The 24,330-nt window shown below is 46.6% G+C and overlaps 3 protein-coding genes across 3 annotated transcripts in view; 2 read left to right on the forward strand and 1 right to left on the reverse strand.

Annotated features, from left to right (window-relative positions):
* Positions 1 to 518: 518 nt before the first annotated feature.
* Positions 519 to 2,691, forward strand: CENPS (centromere protein S). Its single transcript, XM_053962982.1, has 5 exons — positions 519 to 616; positions 721 to 844; positions 1,199 to 1,232; positions 1,449 to 1,515; positions 2,283 to 2,691. The coding sequence occupies exons 1-5, from the start codon at positions 575 to 577 to the stop codon at positions 2,436 to 2,438; spliced, it is 423 nt and encodes a 140-aa protein (XP_053818957.1). The 5' UTR covers positions 519 to 574; the 3' UTR covers positions 2,439 to 2,691.
* Positions 2,692 to 3,727: 1,036 nt separating this feature from the next.
* Positions 3,728 to 8,485, reverse strand: DFFA (DNA fragmentation factor subunit alpha). The gene is made up of 6 exons (XM_053962960.1): positions 8,300 to 8,485; positions 7,110 to 7,271; positions 6,864 to 6,994; positions 5,882 to 6,071; positions 5,319 to 5,473; positions 3,728 to 4,683 (listed from the first exon to the last, which is right to left on the reverse strand). The coding sequence occupies exons 1-6, from the start codon at positions 8,394 to 8,396 to the stop codon at positions 4,480 to 4,482; spliced, it is 939 nt and encodes a 312-aa protein (XP_053818935.1). The 5' UTR covers positions 8,397 to 8,485; the 3' UTR covers positions 3,728 to 4,479.
* A 103-nt stretch (positions 8,486 to 8,588) lies between these two features.
* Positions 8,589 to 24,330, forward strand: part of PEX14 (peroxisomal biogenesis factor 14) — a 68,795-nt gene continuing 53,053 nt past the window's right edge. The window contains exons 1-2 of the mRNA XM_053962959.1: positions 8,589 to 8,654; positions 12,832 to 12,879. Of these exons, the coding sequence (XP_053818934.1) occupies positions 8,619 to 8,654; positions 12,832 to 12,879 (84 nt within the window). The 5' untranslated portion in view covers positions 8,589 to 8,618. The remainder of the gene's footprint in view (positions 8,655 to 12,831; positions 12,880 to 24,330) is intronic.

Below are 24,330 nucleotides of genomic sequence, written 5' to 3' on the forward strand. Positions count from 1 at the left end.
TCATGCTGCTGTGACCATTTTCCCTCCAACTGTTGTTCTGTTTTAAGCTCTGGCATAAACACTTTGCGTTGCTGTGTGCTTGCACTTTCTTCCCCCAAATCTCCCTGATTCTTTGCCTCTTCTTCCACTGGGGCAATTAAAAATCCCCACAGCAACATGCAAAGTTCGCTCTACTTTACTGCCAGTCATCTTCAGGACATCTGAAAATTCACCTGGGTGTCTGAACCTTTTTATTTCTCAAAACCTGTTAAATTTTGTGCTGTGCACACTGATTTTTATATTAATTTTTGGCCATATATATTTCTGCTAAGACAGGTACTTAGTCACTAGATGAATATAAGGCAAAATGAATACGGTAAAACGAATACGGTAAAACGTAATTTTGAATTGAAGGTACCTTTTCTGCAGATCACGCAGTAAGCTCAGCGAAACAAGCGCGGCTAACAGCGGCGCTGCCCCGCGGCGCGGCCGCGCGTCCCCTCACGGGGCCCCGGGGCGGGGCCTCGTGGCGGCGGCCCCGCCCCGCCGCGCGCGCCGGGCGGGAAGCGCGGGGCGGGAGAGCGTGAGGGCAGCGATGGCGGCGGCCGGCGGCGACGAGCGGCAGATGCTCGCACAGGTACCGAGCACACGGGGGCCGAGGCCGGGAGCCGCCGTCCCCGCTTGTGGTGGCTTGGGGCGAGGCCGGTGTGTCACTGCCGGCCCCTGCCTTGGTCCCTGCAGAGGCTGAAGGCGGCGGTTCACTACTCCGTCGGGTGCCTGTGCCAGGAGGTGGAGGAGGACAAGGACGTGCAGTTCAGCAAACAGAGCATCGCAGCCATCTCGGAGATCACCTTCCGGCAGTGCGGTACAGCTGCGTTAGCTCCAGTTGCCTGTGTTACGTGGGTTACCGCGGCGGTCCATGTCTGCTCAGGAGCCATGGCTGGAGGCACGGGGCTTCAGAAATAATGGCACCCAACGCGGTGTCACCGGGGCATTCTCTTGCATTATTGTTATTTTTTTTAAGTACAAGAAATACTAGTTCGACTTCTCAGACCTGAAAAAAGCATTTAGATGTATTGTGTGGCTACCTGCTTGTGTATGAGTGGTGGCTAATAGCCAGCTATGGTCACTTCTCATAACTGACTTGGATAACTTCTGTATTCTGTATCTCTTCCCACTCAGTGTTTTAAAATATATGACATCTTTGTGTTTTCTCTAGAAATCTTTGCGAAAGACCTTGAAATGTTTGCAAGGTATGCGCTGATTGTTACAAAGGCTTTTTTTTTTTTTTTTATTAGCTCCTAGAAAATCTTTAAAACACATAATTCAAGCTTTTAAGGGGCTTGCTTGGCTGCTTAAATAGTGTGTGAAGTTATGAAATAGAAATTTCCTGTAGGTACTTTTTGATCTTGGCCTCTTACTGTAAGTGTTGGCAAAAATGTTAAGGAGTGTTTTTTGACGTTATGCAGGCATGCAAAACGAACCACAGTTACTACAGAAGACGTGAAGCTTTTGGCTAGAAGAAGCAATTCTTTGGTGAGATGCACTGCATTTTCTGTCTCGTAACATTCTTAAACCAGTTAATTCCTAAAATTAACTTAATTCCTTAATTTTCCTCAATTCATTTGAATGAAGGTTATACATGGTGAAGCAACTGTTGCACAAGCAATTTCACTGTCTTCTGAGGTAGATAGGCACAACCCCGTGATTTTAAAATTTTCGTCTTATTTTGCTTCTTGCCGCTCTGCCTCAGTGTGGTGAGGTGTAACACAGATCTGGTTGCAGTTCAAGCAGCAGTGCTCTCGTTGCACCAGAACTGCTGAAGTTCCAAGTTCAGAAGTGCAATAAGCAGACACAGCATCGTGAGTCACTTTGCTTTTTCCTGATGTTGTGTTTCTTTGTTGTAGACTAAGGTCAGGAATAGCTTGAGTCTGCCTCAAGGTGCTGAGTCTCCCAACATTAATATGGGGATCACAGGATTGTTGTATTCCCTCCTGTGCTGGTCTATATGATGTTCAGTGGATAAAACTCACTAATCTCTTAAAACATGCCTGTATGTTAATCCATGAAAAATGCTTCCAATACTAATTTTGCTTTTATGTTAGGAGATTTTTTCCTTCCATATATGATTTGAAATATACAACATGAACTTGCCTGAGAAGGCAAAGTAAATGTTTTTTGGAGTCTCTCATTTTTCATGTAATAAGAATTTGCCCTGTTAATTTCTCTTCAGTATTTCTTTCTAATGTCTTGTGAATGAATGAAGTTCCTCAGCAGAGGACTGATTAGTTTATTGTTCCCAGCTAAAATATATCACTCAGAAGAGTGAAGAGCTTGCATCAAGTAACATGGAGCAGAAGGAGAAGAAGAAAAAGAAGTCCAGTGCAGCTAAGGGAGAGAGAACTCCTGGGGAACAAGAAGCAGCTGTGACTGAAAATGAAGATTCCAACATGACATGATTTGTCTTTCGAGTAATGTTTCAGGTCATCTTCTCTTACTGTCCTAGAGAAACCAGAATTAGCCTATTCTTCTTGCAGGTTGGCTCCAGTAATGAATCTTTAGCTTTTCGGGTGAATGCGACTGGATTTTTATTGTTCCAAAAATGAAAAGTCTGTTAGAATTCAGTAAGCTTACAGCCAAAGTGCCATAATTGCTCACAAAAGGTATCTGTTATAAAAATTAAAATACTTTAAATAAAGAATTTGAAATAGACCATTCTCACTGAACCATAACTCAGTATATGCAATACCCTTCATTCTGCTACTTTCTTTAGTAAAAATTTCTCCTTTGACTTTTTCCTTGCTTCCAGTTTTGCTACTTTTGCTCAGACATTTTGATTATTTTGTTTTTACTAAGCCATCTCTAGCTCATTGTCTCGTTTTGTGTGGTTTCCCACCTGTGGCAGTGCAGGGTGCAGTTGTCACTGTCAGTAGTTCCCATTTTCAGGTGGCACCGTGGCTGCAGGGATCCCACTGCCCTCTGCTGGGCTGGCAGAGCCTTACCCAGTGCAAATGAACTGTACAAAGAGTGAACAGAATTAGTCAAAGGAAGCGGATTTCCAGGGGTAGAACAGCCACCCCTGCAATTGCAGAAAGACTGGACATAAAAAGCCTGCAGTAAGTACCCATTCAAAACACCAGGAAACCTTTTTACCTGCCACGGCCTATAAGGTTACAGTTTAAATGTGCTCAGAAGCAAAACAGATTAAAAGTTGCCTGCAAGTTTCTCCCCTAAGTCCAGTAAATTCCCATCTGGGGAGCTTCACCTGAAGGTAGCCTGAGTAGTTTTGTTTATCGGCCTAAAATTACTAAACTGTTTAGAATATTTATTAGTTGCACTGTCTGACTCTGACTATGCCATAATTAAGCTGGACTGTTGCATGCAATGGGTTCACCTGACCGTGTGCTGTAGGAATACTTACCCTGGGCCACTTAAAGCTGTGTTAGATCAGAGGGTTTAGCATGCTGCTACAAAATACATCTGTACCTACTAAAACATTCCCAGAAATTTCGTCTCACTTGTCAGATGTTTTTCATATACATCTTCTGTTCTCACATGATAGGAGCAGATTGTGCCAGGTGGGAGTTCAGGTGCAGTCGCCACGATGAACACACGTTTTGCCTAGACACTTTGTTTAAGTTAAAGACAGTACAATTTCTTCATCCTCTTTCCTTCAGGCAATACTGTAGTTATCAGCCCATTCTTTTAATTATAGCAGCTGGTGGAAATATCAAAACTAGTCCAACAGTAAGATAAAAAGGTTTTATTGATGTTAGAAAAAGAAACTTTAACAAATTTAAAAATAAGACCGTTAATAGAAAAGCATCATGATGCTACACTAATGATTAGGAGAATAACACAGCAGGCCAAAGGCAAGTCTTCTGTCACACAGCCTTACAAAGCAATTATTTCCACCTTTGCTGTGTTTTACATGATAGTTCTTACACAGCATCCAAGAGGCAGGAGTTCCTTACAGAAAAAGCACTGAAGTTGAAGGACTTTGAATTTACTTTAACTGATTAAATCAGCGTGAGAATTCAAGTTCCTAGATTCCAGGCTGGAGCTTAAAGCCAGGCAGCAGCTGGCTATCCCCTCTGCCCTGATCACTGACTGTGCCTCAAAGTGCCTTCCAGAGATCCTCCATCCTTTTTACACTGAAAATGGTGGGAGAACAAAGTAGGCAAACTGCCTGGGGCTTCAGGAGCTGTATCCACCATTATCAGATGGAAGCTGCTGGCTACCAACCAGGTATTGAAAGCTGAACACTTACATGCTGTGCTTAGCAATACCACTGTTCTAGCATTCTGCAAAAAGTCAGAATCCCTTTGCTTACACAATTCAAATGACCAGAGGAGTTTAAGCCTCAGGACAATGTCCAGATTTTAGTTGTTCTATAGCCAGACCACAGTGTGACCAGCAAACTATGGTTCCAGGATGTGTCTTAGCTTGCATTGATTCTAATGCAAAAGCAAAACCTAAACTGCAAACAGCAATGCAGTCTTATTTCTTGCGTTTTGCACTGGGCCAGTCTCCCCAGGGAAGCGTTTTCTTGCCCTTGGACGTGCTCCGTAGGGAGTGCAGGGTCTGCACTTGTCTGAGGCGCTTGGAGAGCTCCTGATCACAGGCTTCCTGCAGAGCTCCAGCTTTCTGCTTGTCCCATCCCAGAGCCGAGGCCAGGGCTGCTGCATCTTCCTTCAACACCAGCTGTAGCAAGACAGATTGTTAACAGACTTTTCTGCTGGCTCCCCAGCACTAACCCTCTGCTGAATTAACAACAGCAGGAACGCGGCACTTTGGAACTGGAGATGTTCCCAGCAATTTGCAAACACTCAATGCTTGAAGCTCTGTTCAGGTGTTCAAAGGAAGAGAAAGCAGTTAGTTACTTTCTACAGCAGGGAAAAGAGTAGCAAGGTCACATCTTGAAAGAAGACCTTCCTAAAAATGGTTACAGTTTATCTAGACTTTCCGATTTACAGTTTTTTCCAAATAATGAGGTTTTTATTTTGATTTGGGATGTATAAAAGAAACATACCTAGATGCATAAGCACAGAAAAAAGCCCAAAGAGCCTTGCTGGCAAGACAGCTGATTTGTCAGAGACCAAACCCAAAATTACTTTGTGGCTTTTCAGGGAACAGAGCAGAGTGTGTGGACCAATGTTGATTACAGAGGAGCTCTAAGTCAGGGGTAGTGTTACTGAGGAAGCAAAATTAATTAAATTTCAGCACTTTGAAACAATTTACTGACATCAGAGCCTCCCAAAGCAAGGACAGCTTCCCCTATAGCCTCTCTTTTGGAGGGAGAGCTTTGCCAGAATATGGTTTGTGTCATTCTCACCCACCTCCAGATCCTGACTGTCCAAGCAGAGCTCTGGAGCACGTTTCTCTTTCAGAGCAGCGAGGACCTGGTCGCTGAGTGCTGTTGTGGCTGAAGTATCTGTGCTGCTGGTACCTGTGTCAACCACATCCATCTCCTTCCTTGGTGCAGCCTCAGGTTCTGAAAAGGAGCAGACTCAGTACAGCCCCTGACAAACAGGACAGGAAAAGTGGGCTGGACTGCTTTGATGGTTGTGAGATTATTAAAATATACATCCAATCTATGGTTGTGAGATTATTAAAACATACATCCAATCTAGGTGCATGCTGGAACTTAAGAAATCCATAATGTTAAGGAGGACTCCAGGATCTAAGCTTTTCTCCCAGTATTCTGCTTTCAGGCTTTGTGAGAAATGTGACACAGCAGTGAGAGGCTCTCTGCTCAGAGAATTCTTGAACTATATACACTACAGCTGCTCTTGTATCAATCCCATTTAACAACAGCTGATCAAATTACTCATTCTACTTTATTTATTCCACTCAGCTAGGAGTTGAAAACCTCCTTCTCTAGCATTCAAATGCTCCCTACCTGCAACTTTACTTAAGACACTGTCTTCAGTTTTCAAGGCCTCTAGGTAGAGTTCCAGGAGCTGCCTTGACTGACGCTCCTCTTCTCGTCTGTCCAGCACCTGCTGCAGGGTGTCCTGCAGCACTTGGACTTTGGCTTCACTTTGGGCAAGTTCTTCTGCCAGGTCTGAGTGTGGCACATCAATAAGCACCTTAAAACATTGACAGGGCTCCTGAGTAACTCACTTCATGGCACTTAATGCAGTATGTACAAACCCTCCTGAAACCAAGCATGTTCCACAGGGTTTCTTGTCATAGCAAATCCCCCGAGTTCTGAGAGGCTGTAGTGGCACTCCACCAGGCAGCATTTTTTACTAAAAGCCAAAAGGCATCCAAGAAGGTGTGGAATCATGTGCAATTTTAACAGAAATCTTGAAAACTAATGGCAAAGCACTACTTCTTCACAGTGCATGGAAATATTCAAAGGAAAGGCAGTAGCCTGGCACCTGGGAAGCTGCAGACTGGGTAGAACAAGAAGGGACAGTTATTGCCATGCCTCACCACAGACAAGGTGTTAAGCAGTCAGAAACTTGAATCAATCAGCTCTGGAAAGTGACAGCAGCTCTTCAAACCCCTCTGGAGCAGACAGACCTGGCCTGCTGCTCAGCCTCCCCTCTGGACAGGTTACGCAGGGGTGGTGGTTTTCCATAATACATGTCTGGCTTTAAGGAATGGCCAACCTCAGTTGCCATTTGGCCAAATCTCAACTTTTTGGAACAAAAAGTTCTCAGCTGGAAAAACACACTGTGAAGGATAGTTGGGGATTAAGAGCATCCTTGGACACTTGAATGTTTCCCTTCAAGGAGAAGTTTGACTCTGACACCAAGAGCCAAAAGCAGCAGCTGAATTAAGCCTGAGCTCTTGTTTATTGAGTCTCTTCTCTACTGAGATAAATGGATGATGGGCAGATGCAAGGACAGGGACTGGGGGCTTCCCCACTGTACCTGGAGGTCTTCTTCAGACATCAGGATGATGTTGGACAGGTCATCCTTCAGCTGCCTGGCCAGTTGCTTCCACTTCTCGGCAGCACTGTCCACTTCATCCACAGACTCCGAGAGCCAGGATGTTCCACTGTCTGACACAAGAGTCACCAGTTTCATGGGTCATTCCTGATCACCTGCCCCTGCCTAATGTCACTAGGTGTATTCCAAACACACCTCCCCTTCCAGGCTTCCTCACTCACAGCATACCTAAGCTTTTGCTGGACCATTTCTCGTCCTTGGCCAGTGCCACAAACTTGGTGTTAGGTGGCAAACACAAGAAGTAATCTTCATCATCCACAATGGTCCCATCTTCTGCCAGTACCAAGGTGATGGGTTCCCTGGCCTTGTCAATAGCCAGAACACCACAAGCTGCAGAAAAGAAAAAAAAAAAATACTTAACGATAAAAGTGACATAGCACTGCCCGTTTATTACCCCCAGCACAAAAGACAGGCAACTCTCAGTGACTGAGTTGGAGACCAGGACCTGTCTCCTCACAGTGCTGCACATTAGCCGGGTGTCACAGCGGCTCCCAGCGGGTCCCAGTGGGTCTCACACCGGGTCCCACAGTGGGTCCCAGTGGGTCTCACACCGGATCTCACACCGGGTCCCACCGGGTCCCACACCAGATCTCACACCAGATCTCACACCGGACCTCACACCGGGTCCCACCGCAGGTCTCACACCGGGTCCCACACCAGATCTCACACCAGATCTCACACCGGGTCCCACACTGGGTCCCACCGCGGGTCTCACACCGGGTCCCACCGGGTCCCACACCGGGTCTCACACTGGGTCCCACCAGGTCCCACACCGGATCTCACACCGGATCCCAGCGGGTCTCACACCGGGTCCCAGTGGGTCCCACACCGGGTCCCACACCGGGTCCCACACCGGATCCCACCGGGTCTCACACCGGGTCTCACACCGGGTCTCACACCGAGTCCCACCGCGGGTCCCACAGTGGGTCCCACAGCAGGACCTAGCGGGTCTCACAGCGGGTCCCACCGGGTCCCACACCGGGTCCCACACCGGATCCCACAGCGGGTCCCACCGGATCCCACAGCGGGTCCCACACCGGGTCTCACACCGGGTCCCACCAGGTCCCACAGCGGGTCTCACACCGGGTCTCACACCGGGTCCCACAGCGGGTCCCACAGCGGGTCTCACACCGGGTCCCACCAGGTCCCACAGCGGGTCTCACACCGGGTCTCACACCGGGTCCCACAGCGGGTCCCACAGCGGGTCCCTCACCGGGTCCCACCAGGTCCCACAGCGGGTCTCACAGCGGGTCTCACACCGGGTCCCACACCGGGTCCCACACCGGGTCCCACAGCGGGTCTCACACCGGGTCCCACACCGGGTCCCACACCGGGTCCCACAGCGGGCCCCCCCTCACCTTTGTCGCGCAACTCCCGCAGGCAGGACGCGGCCACGCCGTGCTGCTCCGGCCCGTCCCGCCGCCGCACCACGCAGCGCTTCAGCCGCACCGCCATCAAGTGACGTTCGGCAGTGCCCCAGGGGCTCTTCCAGGCGGGGAAGGCGCTGCTGCGGCGGGATCGGCCCGGCCCGGCCCGGCCCGGCTCCGGCCGGGCACTCACGGCACCAGCGCTGCCCGCATCGCCGCGCCGGCGTTCGACTCGCCGTGTCTGCGGCGCGGCGCGGCGGCGGGGGCGTTGCGCCGGGCGGCCGGGGATGGATTAGCCGCGCCTGGGAAGATGGCGGCGGCGGAGAGAGCGGAGCAGCCGGGGCAGGTGAGGCGGCCGGGCCGGGCCGGGCCGGGCCCGGGGCTCCGGGACCCGCCCCCGGGCACCGCGGGCTCGGGGCTGCACTGGGCTCCGCGCCCCGGGCGAGCCGGGGCTGTGCGGGGCTGGCTGAAGGGTGTGCAGGCCGGGCCCAGGGCACAGGCGTGTTGGCATTGAGGGTCTGTGTATGACACTCATCAAGCACTTGAGCAGGAGAAGAATAACTACAAACACGGCGAGAGAGAAAGGAGACAGTGTGCAGCTGGGCTATAAAACTCTGTGGAGCCCTGTGCAGGGTAAGAGTTGGACTCGATGATCCTTGTGGGTCCCTTCCAACTCAGACCATTCTGTGGCTCTATGACTAGTTAGACGAAAATATTGTCTCTGCCTTGCAAATGCGAGGAACGGAAGGAGATCCTTGAGCCAAGAGCATAAAAGGACAAACCTGAATGGGGAGAGCAAAAGAGAAATGTAAGGTCACTGGTTTGAATGCTCAAGAAACACTAAAAGTTTAAGATATTTTTAAACTGGGACATGAAATGAATGGGAGAGCCAGAGGAAAAAAACAGAACTGTGATGGAGTTGTATGTAGTATATATTCTTATTTTCTTGAAGGCCTCTTCCAAGCTGGGTTCAGTGATTCTGTAGTAGAGGGGTGATGTAGGTGTATAGAGTGTCGGCTTCCTCTCACTCACACTGTCCTGTTCATGATCTACAGTCACTTGTACTTCACTGCAAGCTCAAATTCCGTGACCTCCTGGAGCTCTGGCATCTCACCCCTATCCCAGGCAGGTTCCTGAGTGTGTGCTGCCAGTGGGATTTGGTAAAGTCCTTTCAGAGCCCCCAGGGTCCCACTGCAGCAGCAGGAGGGGAAAGGTCTGGCTGTGCGGGCAACTGGGAGGAAAACAGAGCAGCCTGCCAGTGACACTGTCATGTGCAGTCGCTCAAATCTGCCCTGATTTGGCAAAATCACCATGAACCTTCTGTAATCCCTTTATTTTGGACTGAGGAGGCTGAGTTTGTAGGGAAGGCCATTGAACTAAACTGAAATAGAAATAAATTACATAAAATGAGTACTCTTGGCTAACCAGCACAGATCTGGGTTGTGAAAGGCCAAGTTACCAAACTCACAGGAGGCAGGGCAGCTTTGCATCACCCAGCCCCAGGCTGAGGTGCAGGCGTTGCAGTCCATCCCTCACACTTCAGGTGAATGCTTCCAGAATGAGGAAACCTGAAACAATCTGTGACTGGTCCGAAAGGCACCTGGGCAGTCCGTGGGGCTGGAAGTTTCTGAGAAGGAAATCTGGTTAATTGGCAAATGTGGTTGCCTAAAAAACATTCAGGTTCCTTTGAGTTTGGATATTGTATTTTCCCACTGCACACTTAACCTCCCCCCCCTCCCATTTATTTATGTTGCTTTACCTCAAAACAAGATTCCATGTTTGGAAATGGGAGAGTCTTGCTTTGTAACCTCATAAATGTAGCCAGAGAACGCTCTGGGTATTCAAGGTAAAGACGAAGAATCAGGTTCTGTCCCGTTGCGTGTAGCAGTGCTGGATCCTCAGGCCAGAACGAGTTATTTGCACCCCTTTTGGTGTCCGTCCTGCATCCGGCGTGTGAGGAGCCCCCAGCCCAGCTGCCAGGCAGGGCAGTGGTCAGGAGCCTCCGGACAGGGCAGTGGTCAGGAGCTTCTGGTCCAGCTGCTGGGCAGGGCACTGACCCCCAGCCCTGACCCCCAGCCCTGATTCTCAGCCCTGACCCCCAGCCCTGATTCTCAGCTCTGACTCTCAGCTCTGACCACCAGCCCTGACCCCCAGCTCTGACCCCCAGCTCTGACCCCCAGCCCTGATTCTCAGCTCTGACCACCAGCCCTGACCCTCAGTCCTGACCCCCAGCTCTGACCCCCAGCTCTGACTCTCAGCCCTGACCCCCAGCCCTGACCCCCAGCCCTGACCCTCAGCCCTGACCACCAGCCCTGACCCTCAGCCCTGACCCCCAGCTCTGACCCCCAGCTCTGACCCCCAGCCCTGATTCTCAGCCCTGACCCCTAGCACTGACCCCCCAGCTCTGACCCCCAGCTCTGACCCCCAGCTCTGACTCCCCCAGCTCTGACCCCTAGCACTGATTCTCAGCCCTGACCCCTAGCACTGACCCCCAGCTCTGACCCCCAGCTCTGACCCCCAGCCCTGACCCCCAGCTCTGACCCCCAGCTCTGACCCCCAGCCCTGACCCCCAGCTCTGACCCCCAGCTCTGACCCCTAGCACTGACTCTCAGCCCTGACCCCCAGCCCTGACCCCAGCCCTGACCCCCAGCTCTGACCCCCAGCCCTGACCCCAGGAGCTGCTCTCCTCTGCAGGAGCCTCCTCCTTGCCCCCGTGTGCCGGTCAGGGGTGTGGGGGCCGCTCCTGCTGCCCCAGCCTGGCCCTGCCTGCTGGGGACAGGTGTCCCCATTTGGTAGAAGGTGTCCCAGGCCATGGCAGGGGGTTGGATGAGATGAACCCAAACTGCTCTGTGATCCTGTAACTCTCCTGCGGATCTCGCACTGCTGCACATTCCTCAGCCAGAGCTCTGAGAAGTGTTCAGTGCTCGCAGATTCTGGGGGCTTGGATGGAATTTGAGAGAGTCTTACAGCTTTGCCTGGAAAAAGGGGATGTGATTGAAGGATATATAGTACAGTAGGTGACTTTTCAAGGGGACAGTTTTGGAATTAAACAAACCAGTGAAAATATCTTTACAAGTCTCACAGAATGTAAACACCACTCCTCTTACACAGCCATTGCAGTTTTGACACTGTTACCAATGCTTGTAGAAAGTTGTCACTATTGCACTCTAAACGTTTAGAGAATCTGATAAAATATTTGCTTTCTGCCCCGGTGATGTTTGCTTATTTATTACCAAGCTTTCAGCATGAGGCCGTGAGTAGTGGCACTGCCTCACTTAACATGTTTATGTTTGGGCCCCATCATGTTTCCTATTACAAATCAAGTTAATTTAGATGCTGAAAAGGGAGTGTCAGATGTCTTATGGCTTATTATCTATTTTTCTTAGTTTAATTTTCTCATTCTCATGAATTAATATATTGCCTCAAGCAGTGTGGGGAGAGGGGAGTACTGCAGCTCAAATGAAATAATTTACGTAGATAGAATTATGTTCTAAAGGCAATAAATATTTCTAACAGAGATTTAAAATACTTTGTTTTGTTTAGAAATAATGTTCCTTGGGCCTCTAGCAATGTCTTTACTAAAAATAAGCAAAACAAAAGATCCTGTCTCTCTGTTACTGTTTTTTTTTTATAGTAAAAGAAAGAGAAAAGCAAGATGATGGTGTAGTCTATGAACAGGATAACCAATTTCAGATTTGTCTTGGCTATCAGTGTTTCTTCAATGCTAAATACTTTGCTCTGGGAATTTCCTAAAAATATGAATTGAGTGTCCTGAGAATATGAATTGGGTCCTTTCTTCCTTCCTCCTTCCCACCCAGAGGTTATGGCAAGCGATCCCAGAGAATCCCTGCCCACCTGTGAGGTCTGGCTGGGTCCTGGTGAGGATCCTTGTCTGGATGCAGATGAGTTGCAGTATATTTGAGTTTCTGGCACCCTCTTGTGGTACCCTCTTGTGGTAAATATTTATTTTCTCTATATTGTTTTTGTGTATTTTGCAAATGGGAAAAATAAATGTTGAGATACTTTGAAGGTGAGGTATATGCATAAAAATGAGGAATAGAATTGGAGGACAAAACTTAATCTCTTAATTATGTGTTGGAAGCAAGGATGGTCATGGTACTGCTGACAGTTTGTGAGGTCTAGGTAAATCAGGGTTATTTAGAAATCTTTAGAAGAATGGTTCAGAAAACAAAGGATGCATTACTGGATCCTGGAAATGGGAGAAGTATTTAAAGATTTGTGTGTTTGGCCACTACTCTCATGCCATCTCTCATGAGTCTTGCCAGCTCTCGCTGCTGACTCCCTAAAATCAGTTCTGCGGATTCTGGCAATTCCCTTGTTTTAAATGGGGAATAATACATTTTGCTGTGGTTCTGACCTTTTTGTCTTCAGTCCTCCACAGAACTTGCTGATAGCACAGACAAACGTGCCTGCCTAAATGCTGCTGGCAGAGCCCTCCGATGAGTGTTTCTAGCGGTGCCCATCGGGTGGCAATGTGACCTCACTGTTTTTCTGCTCCACAGGCTGGCTCCTGCCCTGCGACCGAGAACGCCGCGTCCCGGGAGCCGCTGGTAAGTTCCTCGAGAAGCAGCAGAGAATTTCTTGCTGATAACACGCGGGTTGTTCTCTTTGCCGCATCATTTTTCAGCCTTTGTTTTGCTTTTCTGAGGAGCTGGTGCTTTGTGGAAAAGGTGCAAACTGCCGCGGGTGGCCATGCTGTTCATCCCTCTGAATTCTGATCTGTGGCCACCACCTCCCGTGAGCCTGGGGTTAGACCTGGGTCACCTGGGCCCTGGCCTCTCCCGAGGATGTGCTCTTGTTCAAAGCCTCTTTAGGAAAGAGTCTGAAGAATGCCCTGTGCAACAGATTTGTAGTGCTGTACTCTTACAAAACCCCCTCTGCTGCTCAGAGACCTCATTCAAGCTGTTTTTATATTCAGAGGCACTCAGAGTGAGCTTAGAAATGTTTGTCAGCTGGCAGTGCACGTAATCCAATGTTTTTACTCTAGAAGCATTTTGGAAAGGGCCCTGGGATTTTTTGTGTATGAGGATAACTCAGAGAACCCTGTTTTGTTTGCTCTTTTATGGTGATGCAGAGTGGGAAGTGAGCCACTACTCCTGGAGCTGCAGTATATGGATTTTACAACCTTGGGGTTTTTTTCCTTCCTTCCTCTTCAGCCATCTATAAGTCAGCCAAAACCTTGACAAAATTCTTAGCCAATGCTTTTGTCCTAAACATACAGATCTCTAAATTTCTTCTGCAGCTTTCATTTGTTGATCATAGCTATTTGCAGGGAGAAGACTCAAGCACTTGTGACACTGGCCACATCAAAGTATGTAACTCTGACCTAGAGAACGCAGGAGATGATTTTTAAAAAAGAGAGATGTGAGTAAAGATTGTGAACTGAGAAAAGTCACTATAATGCATCTCATGAAAGGTCTGTTTGTGAATTCTGTTGCAGTGGCAGTCTCTCTAATGACATTGTGCCATCCCTTAATTGCATGGACATCTGTACATGAGATTACCTGAAGTTGTTGTTGACACCTTGTGCTTTGTGGTGGATTTCGTGGTTTGCTTTTGGAGGAATTGGTTTTCCCTGCCTGAGAAAGGTCAGGTCAGGCAGCAGATCATCACATCCTGTTCTGGTCAACAGCTTGTTCTTTCTCAAGGCAGATTCTAACATTACCTTAGATATAAATCATTTCTTACTGTATATGTGACTGCAGAATTGCTCAGAGGAAGTATATAGCAGTTGTATATCCTTCTGTTTGGGTGGATATTCTTACTACATAAAATTATTTATACATTTAAAGAGCTTCAGCATAAACTTTATTCTCATGATGGTGAGTCTAGCATGTCAGCTAATTAGAGCCCTCTGAAAGGTGGAGGTTTCCTTCTTATTTTTTCATTAACTTTTAAAAAATAATAAACTCTTACAGACTTTGTCACATTTGTTTGGGAGTTCGCATTTGTTTAGGAGTCATTATTGTTTCCATATGCTCCTCTGTAGACGCCTTATTAAATGAGCAGTTCGGGTCTGTGAGCCAGATGACCTGACTTCCACCATCCTGCTGTGGCTTCCCTGTGGCCAGGATTGTGCAGGCTGCCTTCCACACAGGCAGGAGATCCTGGCCCATAAACCAGACTCGAGGCACATGGTGCCGTGTCATAAAAGTGTTTACGGAAGCACCAGAGAGCCCTGGCACTAATCCAGCAGTCAGCTAGGTGGGGGGCTGTGTGCTGGGGGTATCATCCTGGACTTCACATTTGGTGGTGAGCAGTTGAAGAGTCCAGAGGAGGGAGGAAAGAGTCTCGTGACCAAATTCTGCTCTGCACCCCCTCACCCTTTTTGACTTTACTGGTGAGTGGAAGGATTCAGTGCTTCCCAGGACTGACCTGTTTGGATCACACCAGCACACAAGAATGAGAAAGCAATAGAATTAAAACACCTTGCATTGTATCAGCAGACATTGTTACAGTCTCAAGCTGGTTTTGTTTGGGATTTGTGATTCTACTGGACACTAAATCCTGCAAGGATTTTGCCCTGTGCAAGGGACACTGTCTTCTGTTTACCCTGTACCCCTGCCTACAGCCTGCTGCTTTCGACAGGAGAAGTCAGGATTCCTAGTGGTTTGCACAAGGACTTCAGCATTCTCCAAGATCCTGTAGCAGACCCAGTCTGACACATCACATTGTGTCCTGCATTTCGGTCTTCCAGGGCACGTTGCAATGGTTTATGGCCCTACTGAGGCCTTCAGAATGCAGCCCTACAAACTCATGTCACAATCCAAACTGCTCTTTCTCCCACCCACTTTTGATATTTTGAGCCGCCAAACTGGAGATAACAGACTCCACATCCATGCCATTAATCCCTTGAGTCCCAGTGTCCTTACAAGAAGCAGTCCCAGCTGAAAAGCAGTCCCCAGAGAGGTCACTGTGTTAGAGCAGTGGCAGTGGCAGTGAGTGGGAGGGCTGGGGACAGCCATAATTCCTGCAGCAGAGCGGACACTCATTTCCCCGCTGTCGGTCGTGGCCCATTAAAATCTGCCGTGTAGCTCCTAGTGGGAAGTGTAACCTTGTGTTCACAGAGTGTCAGCATCTCGCTCTGCTGCTGTTTACAGCCACGTTTGTCATCGCCAGCGCGGGATCAGCTTCTCCTTGAGCCCGGCTTATCAGTGAGCACTGCTGCATCCCCTGCTGCTTGGAGCAGCCACCTCTGATAAGCCTCTGAACACTTGTGGAATTGGAATAGGTTTGTCTTTTTTCAACCACTCAAAGCAAAGTCCTGGGATGTGCAAAGGATGTAACTACATAGGACAAACTCTTTCTGTGAGGTTAAACCAGTAGAAAATGCCCTTTACATCAGGAATCTGTTTCCTTGGTCTAATATCTCTCCAGAATGTATTTAAATCATCTGTTTAGCTTGTTCTGTTTCATCACTCACAGAGTCTTGTAGCTTTTTAACCATCCTGTGCTGCTTTTGTGGTGTTTTCAAGAGCTTGAATGTTTTTGCTGTTGGCCTTTGCTTTCTGCCCAATCTGCTGCAGCCTAAATTACAGCTCTGAAGGTTGTGCCTGTAAGAGCCTCCAACAGGAACCTGGGCTGTAGGGAGAACCTAAGGAAGGAGAGTTGTCAGTGAGGCCTTTTGATGTGCTGTTTGTTTGTTTTTTTGGGTTTTTTTTCTGTCACAAAACACATTCATTCCCTAGCTGCTGCTTGGTATCTGGAAGAAGTACTAGTTGTAAATATGAAAGTACTGGTTGTAAATGTAAAACACTCGCTTGGTTGCTCACTGAATTACAAAATCCCTGGATCAGGATTGTTTTGCAGATTATTTAATTTTTCTTCTTTTATTTTTAGCATGTTCTGTTTCTTTCTGTTTCTTGCTGCAGATGAGAGCAGTTAACACTGAAATGTGGACATTTTATTCCTTTTTTTACAGGCTGTCAAAAGGTACAAGTTAACAAGAATTACTGCTGCCTCTATAGCAATTAGTGTAGAGTTTGTTGGAATGTGCTGGAGCCCTCGTGGCTTTTCCCCACCCTTTGTTAAATTGATTTTCAAATATTTAAGGGTCAGGGTAATGGCCAGAGCACTTTTAATTCCCCTTTTTGTGCAAACATCACAGGGTACACTGCAGTGAGTGACAGACAGTAGAATTATTAAATTCTTTCTGGTTTGTTGTCTCATTTTACACCTTATCTGTTCTGTTAAGCTTCCTTTCAAGTAGAGTGCGAATACAGAAATTTTCATTTGGTTTCTGAGAAAGGAGCTTTGCAATTGAGATTTTACTTTTAGCTCTAACTGTTGTAACTAGAAGTTGGTGGAGAGTGATTCTAACAAATACTGTTGTCTTTACCATTTGAACAAAACCATGAGTGGGAATGAGGAGAGGCTACAGATTTGTGTCACAAGACTTGAGGGAGCTTGTTGGGGTTCATTTTAGTTGGGAGTACTCCCCATCACACTTCTGTTTTCCATTTTCCCACCCTTTATTGTTTAAGACAAGATTTATACCTGTTTACTGTACAAATTTTCCATCTGCCACAACGGGTTTGTTCCTAGTGGTGGCGTACACTGAATGATTCTCTAAAGGTAAATCTATCCAGAGGGGGTTTCCAGACAGCCAGAGTCAGTAGGCAACTAACTTACAGCCCCCGGGGAAACATTAGTCAGGGTAATTTACCACTGTCAGCAGGAGAGGGAGAGAGACCTCAGCTCCAGGACCTTCCGCCCGGGCAGGAGCCTCGTGTGTGATGATGCTGCAGATGCTTTGGGAGGCCCTGCAGGTGCTGCTGTGGCATCCCAGTGCTAGCCAGTAATTCCACCAGGCTGTGGAGGGCAATTCCCGTGCAGATTTTGGGTTTATTGGGCCACAAACAGGGAGTCAGAGGTGTGTGACTGCCATGCACAATAACCTTTGGTTTGCTGCAAAGAGAGCTCTGTGATTTATTAAGCAGAGCTCTCTTGTGTTTGACCTTCTGATAAGTTCAAGATTATTGGGTTTTGCCTGTTTTTCTCTCTTTCTTCTGGGTGTTCATCGACTTCTTTCGTCGTTCATGCAAAGTGCACTTGCTTAATCTGTCGATTCCTTTTACTCTGTTGATTTAGACAAATATATGAATGTGTTCCAAGCACACAGATGCAATCTGACTCACTGAGCGTAGTTAAAGAAACACTGTCATACCAGGTTAAACTGCTCATTTGAGGTGGGTGGAAAAGTTTGAATGACACTTCAGAGTGGTGGATGAGGCAGCACACCCAGGACAGGGACAGTCTTTCTCGGTCAGGGGGCACGAGTTAGTAGCTCATAATCTTTTTTGTGCACTTGTGCAAGAAAGCTCTGAAAGCAATTTCTACTTGCTTTTCAAACAAACCAGAATGACCAACAACACTGGTCAGAAGACTCTTTAAATGGTTTAAAAATAGTTGTAATATACTAAGTTGTTCTTTATGAACACACAAGGAAATTAAAGTTCAGGGAGTTAGGTTAGAGTCTTCTATAATGTTAGGTATGATTTGACTTCCAGAGATCCCAGGTCTCTCACTGAGGGTAAAATGGAAGTTACAGTGCTTTGAGACACTGGAAAAACACACTGGCACACAGTTAGGAAATACTTAACACTTGGTATTTTCCCCTTGAAAAAACCAAATTTTTATGTTGATGTGATGTTTTCAGGGTCTGACAGTGCTACACCTACAAGCAATATTTTACAGCTCATGTCCTGCTTTGCTCAGGAGGACTGGGAGCACTTTGCTGTGTGCACCCCAGCTGTTGGCATGGGGGCACAGCAGAGAGGTACCTGCTCTGGGAATGGCTGTGGGATAAAGGCATCATTCCTGCTCCAGATGTGGGAGCTTTGCTATGTGCAGAGCAGCTTGTAGAGGGCAGCAATTGCCCACAGTTCTCTGTGCTTGAGGAGAGGAGGGACCAGCTGAAGAACTTCACCAGAGTGACTGACTGCATTTTTAGCTTCTTGAAATAACTTTATGCAGGAACTTGCTCTTTGGAGTGCCTCTTGACTCCACAATATTAAATTCCTACTCTGAAAAATGTTGCTAGAGATTGTTAATTCCTCTCTGCCTCTAACACCACTGCAGAGTTGGGCTCCTTTTGCCCAGGCACTGCCTGTGTCATTGGCACTCCAGTCCAAACGAGTCTGGAGGCAGCCTGGGATCCATATAATATTATAGCTGCCTACGTGGGATAACTTCTCTCATTTCTTGCCTTCCTCCTCCCTTCTTGGTCTTCATCTCCTACTTTTATCTGGGACATCATGCCATTTGAAAACATTTGCCACGTCTGTGGCATCTTTGTTGTGCCTCAGATGTGTTCATCTCATTAAAAGTGAGGTAGCAGGGCCACAAAAGGCAGAATATTCAAGAACCTCAAAGAACCTTCTCTACAGCACATAGGAATACATTCTTCAGATTTTTATGATGCCAGCACCTTCAGAACCAAGATTTGCCAAACTAGGAAGTTGAGAGTTGGTATAAATCTTGGATTTGGGAGTCCCTGACCATCGTACTTTAGATTGAATTTTCACTGCTTTTCGTGTTTCTTGTATTTTTCCATATGTCACTTACATTGCAAATCTTTCCAAACAGCCTAACAATTTTTAGTTTTTCTTATTTGTGTTTGTTTTGTGTGCACATTTACATAGCATCTCTCTCTGTTACATTGTACAAACTGTGTCCTCTTCCCAGCTGTCACCCTGTAACACACTTTGGCAAGTGTCAGTCTGGAAAAATAACAAAGAAAATATGCACGGCTTTTTAGTAAAATGATTTTACTGCTGGAGAGAAGCAAGAGAGGGCACTCACAATATGTGCCACTTCTTTACATTACTTGTTTCATCTTCTGGTTAGAGCAGAATTGTCCTCTGCTGTCAGTGTTCTGGTGTTTTGTCAGGCACCTGAATGGCCTGAGCCATGGTATTCCTTGGGATACAGTTCAGCAGTAGAGGACATCTTGCTGGAATGGAGATTCCCAGCTATTCAGTGAGAATTTCTTGTGTCTTCCAGCTTGCTTCTGTTTGTTTTGTGTGCGATCCTAAGTGTTTCCTTTCCTCCTTAAGCATCTGCACCCTTCAGATGTTTGCAGACAGTTATCACATCATTTCTCCTTCCCCCCACCCCCATCCTGGTCTCTTAGCCAAGCTCTACATATTTAGCTCATTTAATCTTTCCTCATAAGTCAAGCCCATAATTGACAGCTCTGACACAGGGAGTCGCATTGGTTGCACATGCTGCCAACAGGATATAAATACTTTCTGTGCAGTGATTGAGAATTACAGACAAGACTGAGATGAGCCTGCCCCTGGCCCCCCAACACTGCATTTCTGACACCCCCTTTCTTGACTCAGGTTGCCACAATTCCATAAAGATGGACTTAGTTTCCAGTCTAATGGTCAGCTGCCAAACACCCAGTAAGCCTCAAAGTAGTGGACTCAGGTCCCTTGGGACATTCAGGACTGGTGCCCCATGGGATTCCAGTGGAAATTCTTATGGTGGAAGTGCTGACTTCCCCTCCGGGCATGCAGGTGCCTCAGGCTGCTGAAGGCCACTCCTTCTGGGAAGGCTGAGCTGAGCTCCCTGAAGGGAATGGGTCCTTCCCTGGGTGTGCCAAGAGGAAGCTCAGGTGCCACGGATCCCATGGGCACGGCTGTGGATGGGTTTGGGGTCTGGCTTGTCCTTGCAGGAGCTGGGAACGTGGGAGGGTTCCCAGTGGAGGAGGAGGCAGCTGCGTGTCCGTGCATTGGCACACACACATCTGTTTCCAGCTAAACATATTTGGAGGTTGCTTTATATGACCTGTGGCCTCAGGTTTGTTGCATTCTCCTGAAGATGGTGGGTGAAGATGAAGGGAAGTTGTGGAACTGGTAAATGAACTGCCTGGCTTCTGGTGTGTGTTGTGTGAGGCTTCATATGCTGCAGCTTCCCCAGCGGGCTGCTTCACAAACGTTACATGTATTATTGCCAAGCATGCAGCATAAAGAGAACATTTATGAAAGGGAATATCAGAGGAAACATTATAGCAGGGACCTTATAGCCTTTCCATTATTATGGTTTAAATCTTGACGTGGTCTTTATTTGCAGTGACACTGGGACCAGTAAAAAGTGTTTTTTTCTCTTCCCCTCCCCTCCCCTTTCTCCCTCCTTTTCATTCTTTCCTTCCACATCCTGTTCTGAAGCTGTGGTGCAGAGATACAAATCGTTAACCATGCGAGTCCTCGGAGAGCCAGGTTTCAGTTTGTGTGGAATCAGCCCCTTTTGACTCAGAAGTTGGAAACCAGATGACTCACAGTGATGCATGTTTGTTGTTTTTAATAACTGTCATTTTGCAAAATATGGTCAAAGCTTCAAACCATGACTTCTGGAGGAGGGGTGGTGTGTATTTATTTTTAATTTGGGAGGCTATAAGCTGGAATGAGTTTGTTGCTGCCATCTTCCCTTCAAATCTGGAGTAGAATTACAGCATTGAATATGTGAAAGATTTTAGACACAATTTTTTCCTGTTATCTGAAAAAAAAATTACTTTCTTAATCAATTACTTGAAAAGACTCCAGGTGCCAAACATCTGGTGGCATTGTAGGCCCCTGGTTTACGTTTATGTTTTTTAATACATACTGAAAGGGACAGGTTTCTTAAAAAGGAAGCAGTCAGATGTTTTGAATTTGCAGAGTTTTAAAAAATAAATGCAATTCCTGCTTTATCATTTCTATTTCTAACAAAATTGTCATCTATCTCCTTTCATTTAAATTAAGGTAGCAACTGTAGTATTTTAGTGCCAAAATTCTCTATTGGTAAAATCTTGTAGCAGTATGGAAAATATGAAAATAGCTACATATTTAATTTTCTAGAGATTTATTACTGCTTGTACAGCAGTTTGTAAACTCTAAGCTCAGTATTAAGTGCTTTATGATTTTTTTTTTGTGTTTTGCTTTTTAATTTGCCTCAAGAAGTATTGTAGTTTGTTGAAGTTCTGCAGCTTTGTTTTGCAGGTCAGTTAATTTGAAGTGTGGATTTACAGCCACTCCCCACCAGTAGAGGGGCACCAGGATAAAGATTTGACTCTAAGTGTAAAGTGGCCTTCTGACAGAATTTGTCATGGCCATGGGTTTTCCTCCAGTTCAGTTCTCAGATTTGGGTGCTTTGTAACCATGTCTGTCATGATTTATATTATGGTCTGTTGCAATTGCTGTTGCACAATGAAGGGCTGTGCTCCAGTCCAAGGGAGGCAGACTCAGCCTACCTCAGCCTGTTGCTTCTTGTTAGAGAGTGAAAAAGCAGCTACTGATTTAAAGCAGAGAGCTTTGGGTTCTGCTTTTAGGCTGAGATGGGATATCTCTCTAGTGGTTAAAGTGCTAGTACAAGCACATTGCCTTTACTCTGAGGAAACATGCATCTATGTGCTGGCTACTGCTGGCCACCTGTGGTCTGATTCCTTATTGCTGTCAGGAAAGAAACAGCTTTTGGTCTTTATTGTTTTAAGGTAAATGTACTTGCTTGTGAAAGATAGGCCTCTCCCTGCAAGCTGTGGTAGCAGCCGAGCAGGATTCCCCACCATGGCACGGAGGGACGCCCCTCGATCCCAGGAGACCAAAGCGAGTTCAGTCTCTCACCCATGCGGTGCCTGACTTCCCTCTGAAGCTGCCAAGAAGGATGCCAATTTTTCCATTTAGCTGACTGTTGTATAGACCTTAAAAGGGAAGGTTTTAATGCAGTTGGCTGTGATATGGACTGTTAAAGGGAAGTTATTTATTTTAACTGGCTGCTGTATGGATTATTACGAGGGCATTCTTTCAGCTGCAGCTGTATATTGACTGGTGGATGTGCTGGGCTGTATTGGTAGTAGCTGTCATATTGACTGTTACAGAAAAGATCTGTATTTAAGCCATAACACTGCACTGGGATCTCCCAGGCAGGATATTAATGCTAATTCATCTGCTCACCCCCTGCTGTGAGTGTTATTTGTTTAAATCTGTAGAATCCCACAGCGCATTTATATCCTCGCTAGAGTGAGCTCCGCTCCCTGTAATTATTTAACATTATATGCTGATATAAATTGTAACAGTTAAAGAATGGTAATGAGTAGCAAAAAAACACAAACTTAACCTTAGAAATGGCAGAGTCAGCTCTTAAAACAACAGCCAGCAACTTTCACTGTTCCCTGTCTTTTCCCAAGTCCATATGCACAATATTGTGCATACATTATGTGTGTGCGTGTGTGTTCATGCTCGCACTGGCAGCGGTGCCAGGCAGGGCTGTAATTATGCAGAATGTACTGTGAAACTTATGCACACTCTTAATTACATACAGTGCCTACGTACAGCAAGTTTTATCTCTCTGCAGCTCAGCTCCTTGATGAGTTGCTCTGATAGGTGATTGGAGTTGGGGCCACCACGTCGACAGAGGGAATGGAGCCCCTGGATTCTCCTCCCAGGGAATTGTGTCCCAAGGTTAAGCTGAAAGCCATCGGGTGTCACTGTTGCTCTGTGTAGGCTCAGCTGGCAGTGGATTTGTGTGGCAGTAAAAACTGGACTTTGGAAGTAGTATTTTTGGCTATAAACATCCAAGGCATTTACACGTAATTTATATATAAAGTGCATGTCCATACACACCATTTAAGTGTGGGTGGAGTGAGCGGAGGTGGCTCTGTTGTGTGTTAGTTGGCTTTTTTCTTTGCAGTTTCTGTTGCCTGCTGTAGCATTCGTGTCCCAAAATGCCACACAGGATGGGCAGCACTGCTGAATAGCTCTGCATTCTGCTCTGGAAGTGACTGTGGTCCAGCAGTGGTACTGACCTGATTTCTGTATGTGATGTGCCTGTGAACATTAACCTGTGAGCACATTTTTGGGTTTATGATGTGACAACTGTGGTGTAGAAACAAAACAGCAAAATTATATTAGGTTTAGATTTCTCAAGAGCTTTGGAACTACAGGGATTAAAAGGTACTGTAGACATTTTTAAGCTATAGTATGTGTGTCAAAATTCATTGAAAAATCAGGTTTGCATTCAAACAGTTCATCAGTAACATACAAAAAATTCACCATCTTAAAATGGAGATGACAGTGAAAAGCTGTGTAAATAGCAAAGAAAATGTGTTTTAAAAAGGCTTTATGGTCTGTGTCCCTTCTGATTTCAGGTTGGGAGTAGAAGCTGGAGTAAGAGGAGCTGAGCTTGTGCTTGATTTGCAGAGCAGCGTGATGGTCGGTTGGGCTGCGTTGGCAGCATGGACCTGTGCCAGACTTCACCACAATTCATACTGTGTCAGTTTAATAAATGCACTACTTAAATTATGAAATTACAAAAGAAAAAAGAGAATGCACTTATTCAGACTCTTAATACATTAAAAATAAGGCATTAAAACACTGCCTTTTTTTTTTTTTCCTTCCAGAATCAATAATGAACAGGAAGGGTTGTAGACATTAACAGTCATGGACATTCAAGCTCTTATACATAAATTATCTTAGAAAAATGCACATACGACTTGAATAATGTAAATACATTAATGCATTTAATAATTTAAACATTAAAGCGCATTCAGGAATTCGTGGCAGAAGCTGTTCTGAGATAAGGAACGGTCCTGGAAGTTGTGTGTCCTGAGATCGATGGCTGGCTTCTCCTTGAGAAAACTCTCTGGGGAAGTCAGGCTGTGCAGCTGCAGTGACCGCCTGTCCCAAGAAATCCCAGGGCATTACCAGCTCTTCTGCTTTCCCCCCGCTGTTCTCTCCCTACCACGTGCACGGGCACTTCCGTACAGGACACTCAGGGTCTGCAAAAGGCCAGGGTGCACTTTGACATTTTGGTTTTTTCTGTGGAAGAAAAATAGAAACAGCTGTAGGTGAAACAGCTTCAGAGAATGAAAGTTGGTAAGACTGTCAATTGGAGAGTGAGGCTTGGGGAAGTAGTGCACTCCAGGAATGCCTGGCTCTTTCTTGAAGCCCTGAAAATCAGAAGGTTGGCTCCAGTGTAATGACAAATAAGGGGATTTATTCTGTTCTTGCCCCTCTGCTTTG

This window comes from Vidua chalybeata, chromosome 22 (genome assembly GCF_026979565.1).
Source record: "Vidua chalybeata isolate OUT-0048 chromosome 22, bVidCha1 merged haplotype, whole genome shotgun sequence".
Taxonomy (NCBI): domain Eukaryota; kingdom Metazoa; phylum Chordata; class Aves; order Passeriformes; family Viduidae; genus Vidua; species Vidua chalybeata.